The sequence below is a fragment of the Geotrypetes seraphini genome, chromosome 4 (assembly GCF_902459505.1).
Source record: "Geotrypetes seraphini chromosome 4, aGeoSer1.1, whole genome shotgun sequence".
NCBI lineage: Eukaryota > Metazoa > Chordata > Amphibia > Gymnophiona > Dermophiidae > Geotrypetes > Geotrypetes seraphini.
Window position 1 is genome coordinate 310,297,198 of NC_047087.1, and position 16,890 is coordinate 310,314,087.

A 16,890-nucleotide genomic window follows, 5' to 3' on the forward strand; every position below is an offset into this window, starting at 1 on the left:
CTTGCTCTCCAATGAAATGCAATTAGGGAGCTATCACAGCAATACTGGAATTTAAAGTGAATTTAAGCACTGGAAAACAGAATATATTTGCTTACCGATAGAGAATGACACGGTGACAAAATTCATCACCGTCCCTGTCCCCGCGGATAACCGCAGGAAATAATCCCATGTCATTTTCTAGTGTCTATTTCAACCTCGGTCCTTCTACACCAGCATTCTTCAAAGCAAAGCTTGCGGGTCAGTGGTTGTGGCCATTCATACTCTGATTCTTATGTGAGCCAAGGATAATGAAGCCATTGTGACATCACTGATGTGATTGGCTCTTAGGCACTTTTGGAATGAGGCATTATGACATCACAATATCTGCTCTGGAATGTTGCTACTCAACCTCGGTCCTTCTACACCAGCATTCTTCAAAGCAAAGCTTGTGGGTCAGTGGTTGTGGCCATTCATACTCTGATTCTTATGTGAGCCAAGGATAATGAAGCCATTGTGACATCACTGATGTGATTGGCTCTTAGGCACTTTTGGAATGAGGCATTATGACATCACAATATCTGCTCTGGAATGTTGCTACTCAACCTCGGTCCTTCTACACCAGCATTCTTCAAAGCAAAGCTTGTGGGTCAGTGGTTGTGGCCATTCATACTCTGATTCTTATGTGAGCCAAGGATAATGAAGCCATTGTGACATCACTGATGTGATTGGCTCTTAGGCACTGGTGGAATGAGGCATTATGACATCACAATATCTGCTCTGGATACCAGAGACTGTCATTCTGTAGTGTCTGTTTCAGCCTCAGTCCTTCTTCAAAGCAAAGCTTGTGGGTCAGTGGTTGTGGCCATTCATACTCTGATTCTTATGTGAGCCAAGGATAATGAAGCCATTGTGACATCACTGATGTGATTGGCTCTTAGGCACTGGTGGAATGAGGCATTATGACATCACAATCTCAGCTCTGGAATGTTGCTACTCAACCTCGGTCCTTCTACACCAGCATTCTTCAAAGCAAAGCTTGAGGGTCAGTGGTTGTGGCCATTCATACTCTGATTCTTATGTGAGCCAAGGATAATGAAGCCATTGTGATATCACTGATGTGATTGGCTCTTAGGCACTGGTGGAATGAGGCGTTATGACATCACAATCTCAGTTCTGGAATGTTGCTACTCAACCTCGGTCCTTCTACACCAGCATTCTTCAAAGCAAAGCTTGCGGGTCAGTGGTTGTGGCCATTCATACTCTGATTCTTCCCTCTCTCCTTAAAGAATGACATGAAGATGGTTTCCCACGGTTATCCGCGGGGACGGGGATGGTGATGAATTTTGTCACCGTGTCATTCTCTAGTTACCGATTCAACACAGAGTGCAATTCAAAATACTGTCAATGGTGCATTAGGTATTGTACCATGCTTCTCCCATTATGCTGCGGGGGTTGTTTGAAATCTATCGCCCACGAAGAAGGTTGCGGTCTGAAACAAGTGTGGAACTGAATTCCGGTAGGAATAGGTCACTTGCACACTCTAGAACTTATTGAAGACGCAACTGTTCATGAACGCATTTATGTAATGCGATAGATCTGAAGCTGCGATGTGACGCTTTGTGATAATTTAGTGATTTGGATTTTTACATTCCGATGTCATTACACTTCTCCCTCCGTATTTGCAGTTTCAGCATTCGCGGTTTCGATTATTCACGGTTTTCAGCTTGCTGGCTCCTCCCCCTCAATTACATCAGCTTGCATAGAGAAATCGCCGATTCCAAGCGTTTACAGAGAAAATCGCCGATTCCCAGCACTTTCTTCGCCGCGTTTTGGCCTCTCCTTCAGGAACAGGCCAGGCCTCCCGCCATGTTATTCGCGGTTTCACCACACTCACGATGGTTTTTAATAGAAAACAGCGAATAACATATGAAAAAGTTATTTGCGGTTTTTCTGTATTTGCGGTTCAGTTAATCCCCTATCACTGCGAATACGGAGGGAGAAGTGTATAATGATATGTAGGACATAAGATAAAAATCCATTTCTAGACTGCAAATATCGAAAAGTTCTATGCGGTTTACAACAGTTTAGCTAATCAAATCATAAAGAGAATCGAGTAATCAAGGGCTAAGAAACTTCAGAAAATAAAAAGGTTTTCAGGCGTCTCCTAAACTGTAGATAAGAGGTCGACATAGATAACAACCGTTTAAAATCTTTATCCCAAAATGCTGCCTGGAAGGAGAGAGTTCTATTATGATATCTTTTAAATCTACAGCCCTTGACCGGTGGACAAATGAAAAAAAGCTTTAGTACGTCGAGGGCAATGTTGAGGAGAGTGACAAAACAGTTCTAAATGCAACCCGGCTTCAATATGACCCACCGTCTGAATGCTAGGAATCAGGTGATGAGGTGGGTTTTTATTGCTTTTCTAAAGCTCAAAAGTCCATGAAGGCAGTGGTTCCCAACCCTGTCCTGGAGGACCACCAGGCCAATCGGGTTTTCAGGCTAGCCCTAATGAATATGCATGAGAGAGATTTGCATATAATGGAAATGACAGGCATGCAAATCAGCTCCAGGCATATTTATTAGGGCTAGCCTGAAAACCCGATTGGCCTGGTGGTCCTCCAGGACAGGGTTGGGAACCACTGCATTAAGGGATTCGATGTTAGGAGGCATCTAAGCCATTAATTCAATTGAGCCAACACCAGTAGAGACCACGGTATCGGAGGGGCTTGAGGGTCTCTTTAAAGCTCTTATCTACTCATAGATTCTCTGGTAATTGACGCTGGAGCAGAGCCACTCACCTCATTAGCGATCATGTTGCTGAATTTGGCATGGAGGAGGTCAGGGGAGTCGGTCACGGAGGTGAACTTGAATGAATGAGGCTGCTGACGATATTTACTCTGAGGTCAAACAAAGAAGAAGTGAATGGGCAGCTCTTCTTTGAACGTTTTCTTTTTGACTATAACCACCAATAGACTCTTGCATCATTGCTCCTGTCCTATTGACTATGTCGTAGTTCATTTAATCTCTTATCTTTAGATTGTACACTGCCTTGTTCTGTTTTAAACTAGGTGTTAACAAGCACAGTAGGTGAAAGTCACCAGTCTAAGTCAACCAGATGGCAGAGTTGAATCTTGACCTTGCATTACCAGTCTTTCTAAATCATGGTCCAATGGTAAAATCAATAGTCCTCGTCCCCTCCCCCAATCTGGCCCATCAGATCAGAGAACACGAGAACCTAAGAATAGGCTTACTGGGTCAGACCAATGGTCCATCAAGCCCAGTAGCCAGTCCTCACAGTGGCCCATCCAGGTCCCTAGTACCTGGAAAAAACCCAAAGAGTAGCAGCATTCCATGCAGAATCCCCAAAGAGTAGCAAGATTCTAGAATCCCAAAGATTAGCGGAATTCTAGAATCCCATAGAGTAGCAACATTCCATGCTACCGATCCAGGGCAAGCAGTGGTTTCCCCCATGTCTGTCTCAATAACAGACTACGGATTTTTCCTCCAGGAAATTGTCCAAACCTTTCTTGAAACCAACTATGTTAAGTACTCTTAGGCCTCGTAATTTCCTTTGCTTCTTTGGAGCTCCAGAACCCTACAAACTAACTTCTGCTGGGCTGTGGCATCAAGAACTTTCATTCAGAACAGCCTGAGTTTTATCCCCTTTCAGTTCATGTGGCTGTTGTAAAAAAAATAAATAAATAAAATCTCACCAGGGCCATAGACCTTGGCTTCCTCCAAAACATGGTATCTTGGGCATTCTGTTGGGCCTTTGAGCGGCTGCTAGGGCTTTGAGCACTGCCTTCATGGCATTCTCAGCATGGACTCAGGAAGCAGAAGCCTGGCTCGGGTGTACTGGCTTCCATGGCTTTTACTGAGACACTAACAGGGCCACAGGAGACTTTTTCTAATCAATTTCACGGCTATGTTGTTACTACTTCTGGTGGCTCAAACGCTAATCTGTCATCCATATATCCACGAAGTCAAAGAAAGGGTCATCCTATATAATAAAACCCTAAGCACGCATGCACACTTAGGGTTTTGTGATCCCTGTGGCTGTGTTTTCTAATCCGTGGCCGGATTCTATTTTAGAACCCGGCGGCAGGGAACACTCTGGCCACTCCCCTCCTCCCGCCCTCACTCACCAACCGCTGGAAGAAATGAAAGCAAGCTCTCTCCCTGCCCGCGTCCTCGGCAGGGAAGACTCTGGAGCTTCCCCCCTCCCGCCCTCACCAACCGCTGCCACCGCCGCCAATCTTCCTCTTCAAAGCAGCCTGCAATCGTGGCCGGCTTTAGCGAACCTCGCAGGCCGCTCTCCAACCTCAGTAGCACGTTCCCTCTGACGCACGGGATTGCGTCAGAGGCAACGTGCTACCGAGTTGGAGAGCGGCCTGTGAGGTTCGCTACAGCCGGTCATGATCGCAGGCTGCTTTGAAGAGAAGCAGGCCAGAAGACGCCGGGATGGAGGGAGGGTAAGAATGGGAACAATACAGGGGGCCAGGGGGAGAGGGAAAGGGGGCTGCTTTGGGGGGAGGGGTGTGCTAGGGGCAGACAGCTTTGCTCGGGGGGGGGGGGGGAAGAGACAGAAGGACACAGATAGCGGCCAAGGAGAGCGAGAGAAAGAAACACAGACAGACAGACACATCTATTCTAGCACCCGTTAATGTAACGGGCTTAAAGACTAGTGCCTTAATATAGAAGCTTAAAATACCGTATGATTTGAGCTTGTTTAACAAGACTATGGTAGAAAAGATTGAGGTTGGATGTAGCCCCTTTCTTAACCAGAAATGCTAACGATACCCTTTTAGAAAAGGCCACATTCCCCATTGTCTTACCTCACTGATGAGATCCGAGGCTTTCTTCTTGCCTTCAATCTCCAGAGCCCCCGTTGCAATCCAGCCAGCTCCTCTCATAAAATTTAGGTCAGATCGGTATAATACCTGTTGGAAAAGAGCCCCCAAAGTTTATTTTGCATTCACCATGGTGTTCCCGTTCAAATTCCAGAGACACTTTGTTGGGTCATTATATGTTAATTAGATCACAAAGAAAGATCCATTAACATTCATCGGAGCTATAGCCTAAAAAGTAATGAAACATAGTGGTTTTTAAGGTTTTGCGAAAGATCTGAAGAGATAAACACGAACGAATTTGAGGAGGTCGTCCATTCCATATCGCAGTTAGTAAGTATGGAAAGGAGTGTGAAATTTTACTAATGGACTTGATTCCTCTGTGATGGAAAAGAGAGCTTATACGTATGAGTTGTTCTGGTTTCCACAGGGAATGTGCCATATGATGAGACCCAGAGGCCACTGGGAGAAAGGGAATCTGTCTTGTATACCACCTTTTTGTGGTTACATATTCAAAGCAGTTTACATGTATACAGATTACAGTGGTGCCTCACACAACGAACTTAATTGGTTCCAGGAGCAAGTTTGTTATGCGAAAAGTTCGTTATGTGAAACGCGTTTTCCCATAACAATACATGTTAAAAAAAATAATTCGTTCTGTAGCATAAAATATGCTAAGATGACATAAAAAAAGATAAATTTTTTGTTATTATTTTTATTTAGATACATCTAAAAACATAATTGTTTTTTAAAACAACACACATTTTTTAAATTTAAAGACAGACTAAGTAGAGTCTAATTTTACAGTGAGAGAGGGCAGAGTCTCAGCGGCAAAAACTGGGACTGTTCATTTTTTTTTTTTTTTCTAGCATCGGGGAAGCGGCGAGAGTAGCTCCGCCCCCCCAACGCATCAGCAGTAGGCGCCGGGCCCCTGCGAGCCGACGGTCCGCCACTGCACAGGGAGCCAGGCGGAGAGAGGGCAGTTAAGCGCAGTGCCTGCGCGGAAGGATGCAGCTCGGGCGACTTCGTTGTGTGAAACGAAGTTCGTTGTAGGAAGCAAGACATGAAGTTCGTTGTGCGCAGCGTTCGCTATGCGAGGCGTTCGTTATGCGAGGCACCACTGTACTTATTTTGTAACTGGGGCAATGGGGGATAAGTGACTTGCCCAGGGTCACAAGGAGCAGCGCTGGGATTTGATCCCACAACCTCAGGGTGCTGAGACAACACTTCTACCACTAGGCCACTCCGACTCCAAAATGTTGAGATGGCAAAATCTTTAGACTGTGAACATGGAAATCAAATATACAGCAATTTTGCACGAAGCAGAAAACAGCATAGATATCAAAAACACTTTGCTGTCCTTGTACAATCCATCATCCTCTCCAGATTAGACTATTGCAACTCTATCTATTTAAGCCTAACTAAGAAAAGCCTCCACAGACTCCAGCAGATTCAGAATGCTGCGGCTAAGCTTATTTTCGCAAAAAGTAAATTTGATCACGTCTCACCACTTCTGTCCAAGCTTCACTGGCTTCCAGTAATCTCCAGGGTCCACTTCAAATATGCCTGCCTAACTTTCAAGATCCTTCACGGCATTCTTCCTCCCGTTATTACACTATCTTGGAATTCCTCTCATCCTAATTCCACCAGATCCTCCCCAAAATTAAAACTATCCTTCCCTTCTATAAAAGGTATATCCCATGCTGGAAAACTAGGGACATCCCTCCCCTTTAGAATCACTGAGCTCTGGAACAACCTTACATCCCCTCTCCGAGACTCAAGCTCCCTCCAACTCTTCCGAAAACATCTGAAAACTTGGCTTTTCTCAAAAATGTAACACCTCCCCCCTCTCTGGTACCCTAAAACCCTCTATATCTTCTTTACACCTAATCCTATAACCCTCCTTTGGAATTCCTTTCTATCTTAGTCCTGTAAACCATGCCGAGCTCTACGATTGCGGAGAAGATGCGGTATACAAACCTAAGGTTTAGTTTAGTTTAGTCAGAAGTGGTTTCTTTTTAAAGATCATTTTGTCCAATTTTAGGGGGCTGCTCAGTGCTTTGGAAGGTATCAGATCCTTAGCGTTCTATAGTCTGATAGGCACGAGCGCTTAAGTCAGCCACAAGGCTTGGTGTAAGCACACACACAGTATTTCCATGGATTTGTTATACCACCTTTAAATTAAAGATATCAAAGTAGTTTACAATATTATCAGTGTTGGAGATACTCTTATAGGGTTAAACTCAGTAATTGGCGCCTAAAAACTTCCCACTTATATTGAACTGATATGATAAGTTTCTTGCCTTGGGAGAGGCCAATTAAATCTCATCGGCATAAAAACCTCCGATCTATTCAAGTTAAGAGTATTGAGATTAAATCTTTTTCTTATATTGAAATTAATTGAACTTGATTGTTCTATTATAGTTTTTTTTTTACATTTTAACCAATTTTTACTTCTCCTTGTCATACAAACATCTTCCAGTCTAGTCTTGATTCGTAATGTGTCGAAACCACTTATCTTTACCCCTTTGGTGTTGCAAGTTGACTTTGCGCACACATCCGATTTCTCTTCACATGCTGCTATACAGGAGCAAAAGGAAGCCTATGGTGTAATACCCTGATGCTATGGCTGGGTGGCGGCGAAACGCTGGCCATGTCAGAGAAAGTACTCCCATCCCCACTACGATCGAGGATGATTCATCAAGGCTTTGGTGAAACATCCTATGATGAACTGGCAACTCAGCTTCAATGCCAAAAAATGCAAAGTCATGCACCTGGGTAGCCAAAGTCCATGCAAGACTTACACCCTTAATGGCGAGATCCTAACAAGAACTGAAGCAGAACGAGATTTAGGGGTGATCGTCAGTGAAGACATGAAGACTGCCAATCAAGTGGAGCAAGCTTCCTCCAAAGCAAGGCAAATCATAGGTTGCATACGCAGGAGTTTCGTCAGCCGTAAGCCTGACATCATTATGCCATTGTATAGATCCATGGTGAGACCTCACCTAGAGTACTGTGTGCAATTCTGGAGGCCGCATTACCGTAAGGATGTGCTGAGGCTAGAGTCGGTTCAGAGAATGGCCACCTGGATGGTCTCAGGACTCAAGGACCTCCCGTACGAGGAGCGGCTTGAGAAGTTACAGCTCTACTCACTCGAGGAACGCAGAGAGAGGGGAGACATGATCGAGACGTTCAAGTATCTCACGGGCTGCATCGAGGTCAAAGAAGATATCTTCTTTTTCAAGGGTCCCACGGCAACAAGGGGGCATCCATGGAAAATCAAGGGCGGGAAACTGCACGGTGACACCAGGAAATTCTTTTTCACTGAAAGAGTGGTTGATCGCTGGAATAGTCTTCCACTTCAGGTCATTGAGGCCAGCAGCGTGCCTGATTTTAAGGCCAAATGGGATAGGCATGTGGGATCTATTCACAGTGGCAGGTAGGGGAGGGTCATTGGGGTGGACAGGTATGGGAAGGGTCATTGGGGTGGGCAGACTAGATGGGCCTTGGCCCTTATCTGCCGTCTATTTCTATGTTTCTATGCTCTGGAGAATCCTCCTCCACTGTCATTCCATTCTCGATCAGCGTACTTCAAGGCTCTGTCCTGGGGCCTCTTCTTTTCTCCATCTACATTTCTTTCCTTGGCGTTCTAATCTCCTCCTACAGCTTCTGGTACCATTTCTATGCTGACGACTCGCAAATCTACTTCTCTGTGCCTGAAATTTCTAGGGCAATGCAGGCCTGAGCCTCGGCCTGACTGTCTTGACATTGCTACATGGATGTCTCGTCGCCATCTAAAGTTAAACATGGCCAAGACTGAACTCCTTATCTTTCCTCCTAAACCTGCCTCTCCCCTCCCTACATTCTCTATTTCGGTAGATAACGCACTCATCCTCCCTGTCTCATCGGCTCGCAACCTCGGGATCATCTTTGACTCGTCTCTGTCTTTCTCTTCGCATCTCCAACAAACCACCAAAACTTGTCACTTCTTTCTATACAACATTGCTAAAACACAGAGTTTCCTTTTGTGAGCACGATGCCATGCCCTCGCCACTTCTCGCATGGATTACTGCAAGGTGCTTCTTGCAGGTCTCTCGCTAACCCATCTCTCCCCACTTCAGTCTGCTGCACACCTCGTATTCCACCAGTGGCGTTATGCACGTGTTACTCATCTTTTCAAGTCGCTTCATTGGTTCCTTGTCCACTTTCACACCCAGTTGAAACTTCTCTTACTGACCTACAAGTGTACTCATTCTGCAGCTCCTCAATATCTCGCCCTACACCCCGCCTCGGGAACTCCATTCCGTTCCAGGAACTCCCGCGAATCTCAAAAAAACGCGAATATGGTTTTTCATGGGAGAGCCTGAAGAGGGCAGCGGGAGAGCAGCCGGAGCGCCGCGAGTGCAGGCAATCCCTCGCGGTTCGCTCCGACCGCCTCTTCCTGCATGAAGTCAGGCCTTATCCAGTCAGGAGCTGCGTGTCAAAGCAGTTCCTGATTGGATAAGGCCCGACTTCGTGCAGGAAGAGGCGGTCGGAGTGAACCGCGAGTGATTTCCTGCGCTCGCCAGCGCTCCCGCTGCCCTCTCCTTGTCGGCGGTTCACGGTCCGAAAATACCGCGAATGACCGGGACTGCGAACCGCCAACCATGAACAACCGGGGGAACACTGTATAGTCATAACACTTTGGTGTATTTACCTCACTCTGCAGTTCGTATGCTCTCTTTGCCGACTGCATCCTGATGTCATCCGCCAGGGAGGTGTAATGGTGCAACAGTTGCTTGTAATCCTGACCGCTGACCAAGGACTGGGCATTCTTGGCGTGCACCAGATTCACCATATCAAGCGGCAGGTGAAACTGGGTCTTGGTCTCCGCAAAGCCTTTCCTGTATCGTAGCTGAAGGAAGAAAACAGTTCACTGTCATACTTTGGCAGAAGGAAAAGGTCTCTCGTCTCTCTGTAGTTCGTCTTGTGCTGTATTTAATTATTTGGGGGGAGCATGTTTAAGACAAAATTGGTGGGTTGGACTAATGGGCCAATCTCTTCCTCAGCTCATGTCAAGGCACCTAGATTTCATTTTTGATTCATATCTTCCACTCTCCAGCCTGGCTAGGGCTAGGGATGCCATGGAAGCCATACTTATGGTCCTACCGTGATGGAGTTCTAGTCACATTATAATAATAACTAGTCTTTAAGCCCGTTACATTAACGGGTGCTAGAATAGATGTGTCTGTCTGTGTTTCTTTATCTCTCTCTCCTTGGCCGCTGTCTGTATCCTTCTGTCTCCCCCTCCCCCCCGAGCAAAGCTGTCTGCCCCCAGCACCCACCTCCCCCCAAATGTCTCTTCATGGCCCTCTTCTGTCTTCCCCCCAGAGCAAAGCTGTCTGTCCCCAGCACACCTCCCCTCAAAGCAGCCCCCTTTCCCTATCTCTCCATGGCCCCTTCTATCTCCCCCCAGCACACCCCTCCCCCCCAAAGCAGCCCCCTTTCCCTCTCCCGCTGACTATCTCTCTGGCCCCCTTTCTCTGTCTGTCGTTCTGTCCCTCTCCCTGCCCCTGTGTCTTTCTTTCTTTCTTTCTGTCTCCCTCCCTCCCGCTGTCTGTTTGTCATTTTTCCCCATTTCCCTGTGCAGCAGCATTTCCATCCCACTTCCCTATGCAGCAGCAACAGTATTTCCCTTCTATCCCCCCCTTTCCTGTGCAGAAGCAGAAGCAGTAGCAGCATTTTCCCCTACCCCCCTTTCTCTTCTCTTACCTTCTCTTCCCTGCTCCGTTCGGTCCCTCCCCCTTCTTTTACTGCCGTTGTCGATCCGGCCTGCTCCTGACCCTCCCACCGGCGACAAACCTCGGGGCTCCAGCCGCATAGGCAGCACTTTAAACACGCTGCTTCGCGGCCTTCTACTGCCAATTTCCTCTGCCGCGACTGTCTCCGATGATGTCATCAGAGACGCGGCAGAGGAAATCGGCAGAGAAGGGCGCGAAGCAGCGTGTTTATAGTGCTGCCTACGCCGCTGGAGCCGGGAGGCGACGGAGAGGGTAGGTGGTGCTAGCGGCCGGCAGCCGCCGCTCCGCAGGTGGAGAGCAGGGAAGGGCGCGCATGCTGCCTTCCCCGCCTCCCTCGCTGCCTGACTGCAGAGCCGAGATTGAGGAGCCACCACCGGCTTGAAAGTTAGGCGGCCAGGCAACTTCCCTCTCGCAGCGATTCAGTTTGGGGTCAGGCGCTGGTGCGGCTCGTGAGAGGAGCCGACAGGAGAGCAGGATGTCCAGCGCTGGGGTCCAGTCCGGGGATTCGCGCATGCGCACTCATGCGGCCACGGAACTACTGATCATGGAAGCACGCAAATAGGAGTGCGCATGTGCGAGTTAGCCTTTTATTATATAGGATACCTAGTAGTTCGATTAAGTGGCCACGATAGCTATGGTTCATGGCCCTAGCTGAAGACCATCACAGTAATAAATATGGATGGAAGGGAATATAAAGTAGAGGCACAGGGGCCACTGAAAAGTTCTCAGCTCAATCAAGAAGAGAATGATGTGGAGCCAGGAAACGTACAAATTATTCCACCCTTTTCTTGACACTTTTCCTTTCAATGAGGCAAATGCATCTAGCAAATGGGCACAAGTCTAGGGAAACCAAGCCATTGTGACATCACCGGTGAGGTTGGCTCTTAGGCATTGGTGGAATGAGGCATTATGACATCACAATACGAGGGGCCGGTGAAAAGTTCTCAGCCCAACCAAGAAGAGAATGATGTGGAGCCAGGAAACTTACAAGCTATTCCACACTTTTCTTGACACTTTTTGTTTCAATGAGGCAAATGCACAAGTACAGTCAAACCTCGGTTTGCGAGTAACCCGGTTTGCGAGTGTTTTGCAAGACGAGCAAAACATTCTCGCAAAACGTGTCTCGCAAACCGAGTGTTGACTCGATTTGCGAGCACCCCCCAATAACCGGCATCGCTCCCCCTCGCTCGCAAAGGGCCCCCTCTTGCTCGAATCAGCACCCCCCCCCCACGAGAACAGGAAACCCCCGCCCGACCAACTTTAACTCACGCCCCCTTTGGCACCGGCACGCAGCCCACAAGTGCCGGTGCCGCTTGAAGATCTTCTTCCCAGTCTCTGCCAGCTTTGAGCATGCATCTGCACATGCTCAAAGCCTTCTAATTCTCCCTCTCGCCGAGAATCTCGGCGAGAGGGAGAATTAGAAGGGCTTGAGCGTGCGCAGATGCATGCTCAAAGCCGACAGAGACTGGGAAGAAGAAGTTGGTCGGGCGGGGGGTGCCTGTTCTCACGGGGGGTGCCGTATCACGCGGGGGGGGGGACGTTGCGAGCAGGGGGGAGGAGCAGCGCCCTGGCCTCGGGGTGGGGGGGGAATGTATCAAAGCGAGTTTCCATTATTTCCTATGGGGAAACTCGCTTTGATAAACGAGCATTTTGGATTACGAGCATGCTTCTGGAACGGATTATGCTCGTAATCCAAGGTACCACTGTATAGGGAAACCAAGCCATTGTGACATCACCGATGAGGTTGGCTCTAGACATTGGTGGAATGAGGCATTATGACATCACAATATGAGAGGCCCAAGCAAGAAGAGGGAAGCCATGAAACTTACAAGCTATTCCACACTTTTCTTGACACTTTTCGTTTCAATGAGGCAAATGCACAAGTATAGGGAAACCAAGCCATTGTGACATCACCGATGAGGTTGGCTCTAGACATTGGTGGAATGAGGCATTATGACATCACAATATGAGAGGCCCAAGCAAGAAGAGGGAAGCCATGAAACTTACAAGCTATTCCACACTTTTCTTGACACTCTTTGTTTCAGTGATATGAAACGAAACGAAAAGTGTTAAGAAAAGTGTGGAATGCCTTGTCAGTTTCCTGGCTCCACATCATTCTCTTCTAGGTTGGGCTGAGAACTTTTCACCGGCCCCTCGTATTAACCTTATTGCCCTGTGGGCTCAAAACACAATGAACAAATAACACTTCGTATCAATGCCTATTCTTTTGGTCTTCGATCATTGCTTGCATGGATGCATGTTAAACTGAAATTTATTTAGACTATATTTTCATGCTGTTGAATTTTATACTCAGCATCTGGGGGGGGGTGTTTGTTGTTTGGGGGGGGGGTTCTTGTTATTATTACTTGTTAGCTCTCCCAGTGTTGGGATATTTTCACTATCACTTGAAATCTACTTACATCACTGTGCAGCAAACTGGCATGCACCGAGTGAGAGATGCTAATGTCGTCTTCCAAGCTACGCGAGCCAATCACCTTCCCTTTCATTTTCTCATACGCTTCCTTGTACTTGAGCTGAAAAGAGACAGTCAGACCGTATTAAGAGCTAAGGCGACACATTTACACATCTCCTCAAACAATCTTTTGGAAGGCGATGCCTCCAGATTTGCACAAAGTACTATTATTTATTAATTATTTATTTCTATGTGTAAGTTCTCTGGTGAGGCCTCGTTTAAAATACTGTGAGTAGTTCTGGAGACTGTAGGGCTCAAAATAATAATAAAAAAAATAAAAAAAGTCTAAAAAGTGGCCTAAATGGGGACTTGGACGATCAAAAAGCCTGATCGTCCATGTACCCATAACCAAAGCTGGTTTTAGACGTATCTAAAACCAGCTTAGGCCTTTCCCCTGCCTCTAAACGTATAGAGCAAAAAGAGGCGTTTTTAGAGGAGGGGAAAGGGCGGGAGGTGGGCCGACCTAGACCTAGGCGTACAACAGGTATAACCAAAAGATTAGGCAGGTTGCCTAGTCGGCACTTATACGTTTTGACTTAGACCAAGTCAAAACAGGTAGAAGTACCGAAAAAGGGGCCTCAGCGGCCCCAGCAACCCGCCTACCGCCTATTGCAATGATCGCTGCAGGAGAGATGGCTCATCTCTCCTGCTGCGATGGTGATCGCCCACCCCCCTCTGAACCGCGGCACTTTGGGGTGAGCATCGTGGCACGGGCACCTCCCCTGCCGACCATCCTCACCCCAAAGTGTTTTTTGATTATGCCCCTCTGTGCCTTCAAAGAGATATAACCAGGATGGAGTCAGTCCAGAGGACGGCTACTAAAATGATCAGTGGACTTCATCATAAAGCATAGAGAGACAGACTTATAGGCCTCAAAATATATATATATATATATATATATACTAGTATTTTAGCCCATTACATTAACGGGTGCTAGCTGTCTGTCTTTCTTCCCCTCCCCCTCCACTTCCCTGTGCAGCAGCCACAGCAGCATTCCCTCCCCCTCCATGTCCCTGTGCAGAATGTGGTGAAATCAGTCAGCTTAGCGGGATTTAAAAAAGGCTTGGATAATTTTCTAAAGAGAAGTCCATCGGCCATTACCGAGATGGCTTGGGGAAATCCACTGCTTGTTCCTAGGATAAGCAGCATAAAATCTGCTTTACCACTTGGTCGTGGGCTTGATGGACCTTAGGGCAATTCTTATGTTCTTGAAAATGGGGCATCACGGATGGAGAAGAGGTTGGGGAGAGGGGGCAAAAGAGAAATAAAAATCTTCAACAGCCAATAGCCCTAAAGTGCCCATCTTCACTGTGAAGGAATGTGTCCATGACACAGATGTGCGCTCCCAATGTGCCTGGCCCTCAGTTTCACAAAACATCTTAACAGTTTCTCTCTCCAGTGGCATAAGTAAAATATCGCTGCAACCGGGGAGGGCAAATGATGAGAAAAATCATAATACTTCTGAAATCTTTCAAACAATTAACAGACTTTACTTCAGACTTCCCAAACCTGTCCTGGGAATGTTGCAAGCAGTCAGGTTTTCAAAATATCCACAATTGGGCCCTGATTCTGTATAGGACGCCCAGGAGAGGTGTCCTATACAGAATCGATCCTACACTAAACCCCGATTCTGTAACCGGCATCCACGGTACAGACGCCGGTTAGAGAATCGGGTTAAATTAGATGCGGCCGCTATACTTATGGCAGCAAGGGATCTCCCTGTTGCAATAAGTATAGCGGCCGCCTGTCCCATCGCCGACAGGAGGATGCCCAGTTCTCCTGCCGGAACCCCCCTGGAACCCCCCTCCCCCCCAAACTGGTAATCGCGGGCAGGAGGATGCCCAGTCCTCCTGCCGGAACCCCCCTGGAACCCCCCCCCCCCCCCAAACTGGTAATCGCGGGCAGGAGGATGCCCAATCCTCCTGCCGGAAAGCCCGACGACCCCCCCCCACCCCCAAAACTAACCTCCCTCCCCCAACTAACCTTTACATGTTGGTCGGCTGGACGGGTCTTGCTGCCGTCCAGCCGACGGGCCCGCCTCGTGGAAATGAGACGGGCTCGACCCTTCCCGGCCCATCCCCGCTAAATCTAAGGCCTGATTGGCCCAGGCTCTAGAAGCTTGGACCAATCAGGCCTTAGGCATAGCGGGTTCGCCCATCCCCACTAATCCTAAGACCTGATTGGCCCTTGCTGCCATAAGTATAGCGGCCACGTCTACTTACAATGTAGACCAGCATTTTGCTGGCCTACATTTTAAGCTTCTCTTCCCGATTGGCTTATTAGACAGCTGTAGGACGCCTACAGCTGCCTAAAATCGGGACGCACTTTGGAGAATCAGGCCCTGAATGTCTATGAGAGAAATGTGCCTAATTTTGGAGACCTGTGTAACGTGACCATTTATTTTTTTTACTCAAAATGGGACAAGACCTCCCCCCCGACCCCGACCTCCCCTCGGTACCTTTTTTAAATCCCAACAGCTGCCTCCTGACCTGATGTCTTCCGGCAGCAGCAGAGTGGCGCACAAGGCAGGCGTGAGCTTTTCGTGTGCCTGCCTGGTCCCGCACTGCTCACTGAATGGCTGCCGTCAGTTCTCGCTGGACTTGCAAGAACTGACGGCAGTCATTCAGTGAGTGGCGCGGGTCCAGGCAGGGTCGCCGCTCTGCCGCTGCCGGGATTTTAAAAAAGGTACCGGGGGGTGGGGGCTGTATTCACTATGGTACTTATTTCTTCAGTGGGCCCCTGAAAACAGAACATTTCCATGTTCCGAAGCTGTGCTTGGGGACAACGGGACAGGTTACCTAAGAACGGGATGGTCCTGTTCAAAATGGGACATATGGTTACATTATTCATGTGTAATCATTGTGAATATGTTGAAAACCCAGTTAACTTGTTTGGATGAGGTCTTCAGAACAGGTCCGGGAAACACAGTTGACATAATTTGTGGGAACGAGGAGCCCATATGACAGCTGAGCTAATATTGGCTCGTAGAAGAAGAGACATACATCACTGGTGATCTCAGAGGATGCCTTTGCAGCTTGGAAAGGAATAGCATCCAGTCGGAGCTTATATCCACCATCCTTCGTCTTCATCCATGATTCTTTGTAACAAATCTGTTTGGGGAAAAATTGAACAGAATTGAAAGACGCCATCCTGACCATGTATACATGAGTTACTAAACCACCCAATGACTTTAAGAGAAGGTCATCGCGTTGCCAGAGGTTGTGATAAGAGCGGATAGCATAGCTGGTTTTAAGAAAGGTTTGGACAAGTTCCTGGAGGAAAAGTCCATAGTCTATTATTAAGAAGGACATGGGGGAAGCCACTGCTTTCCCTGGATCAGTAGCATGGATTGTTGCTACTTTTTGGGTTTTGGCCAGGTACCAGTGACCTGGATTGGCCACCGTGAGAACGGGCTACTAGGCTTGATGGACCATTGGTCTGACCCAGTAAGGCGATTCTTACATTCTTATGATTTATCCCTTAACCTGAAGAATTATTTCCATCAGCTGTTCACACTGGCAGCCATGATATACCAATTCCATACCAGCAGATTCTAACATATAAATACTGGCCCACATGCCCTCTAAAAATTTTGGAGTATAGTGATCCCAAATATTCGATGTACTGCACTATGCCCCCTGCAAACTTGCTAGAGAGGGAATAAGTGCTCTCTTAACATAAACCCAAGGCCAGGCCAACCAAGAAATGACTGGTTTGTTTACACCTGGCCCACTTTTTGGATCTTACTGACTTATGCCAGTGAGCTCTTGCTTTCCCTAGGGAACACCCCTTCATAAGCCAAGCCCTG

The 16,890-nt window shown here is 47.6% G+C and overlaps 1 protein-coding gene across 3 annotated transcripts in view; it reads right to left on the bottom strand.

Moving 5' to 3' along the window:
* The window catches only part of NRAP (nebulin related anchoring protein), a 139,344-nt gene that overhangs the window by 20,934 nt on the left and 101,520 nt on the right, over window positions 1-16,890 (bottom strand). For 2 of the 3 annotated variants that reach the window (XM_033943727.1, XM_033943726.1), the window contains 5 exons: window positions 16,085-16,192; window positions 13,030-13,143; window positions 9,526-9,723; window positions 4,818-4,922; window positions 2,781-2,879 (listed from right to left, as the gene is read on the bottom strand). In XM_033943727.1, coding sequence (XP_033799618.1) covers window positions 2,781-2,879; window positions 4,818-4,922; window positions 9,526-9,723; window positions 13,030-13,143; window positions 16,085-16,192 — 624 coding nt within the window. The remainder of the gene's footprint in view (window positions 1-2,780; window positions 2,880-4,817; window positions 4,923-9,525; window positions 9,724-13,029; window positions 13,144-16,084; window positions 16,193-16,890) is intronic. The other variant, XM_033943728.1, reaches the window with a different exon arrangement.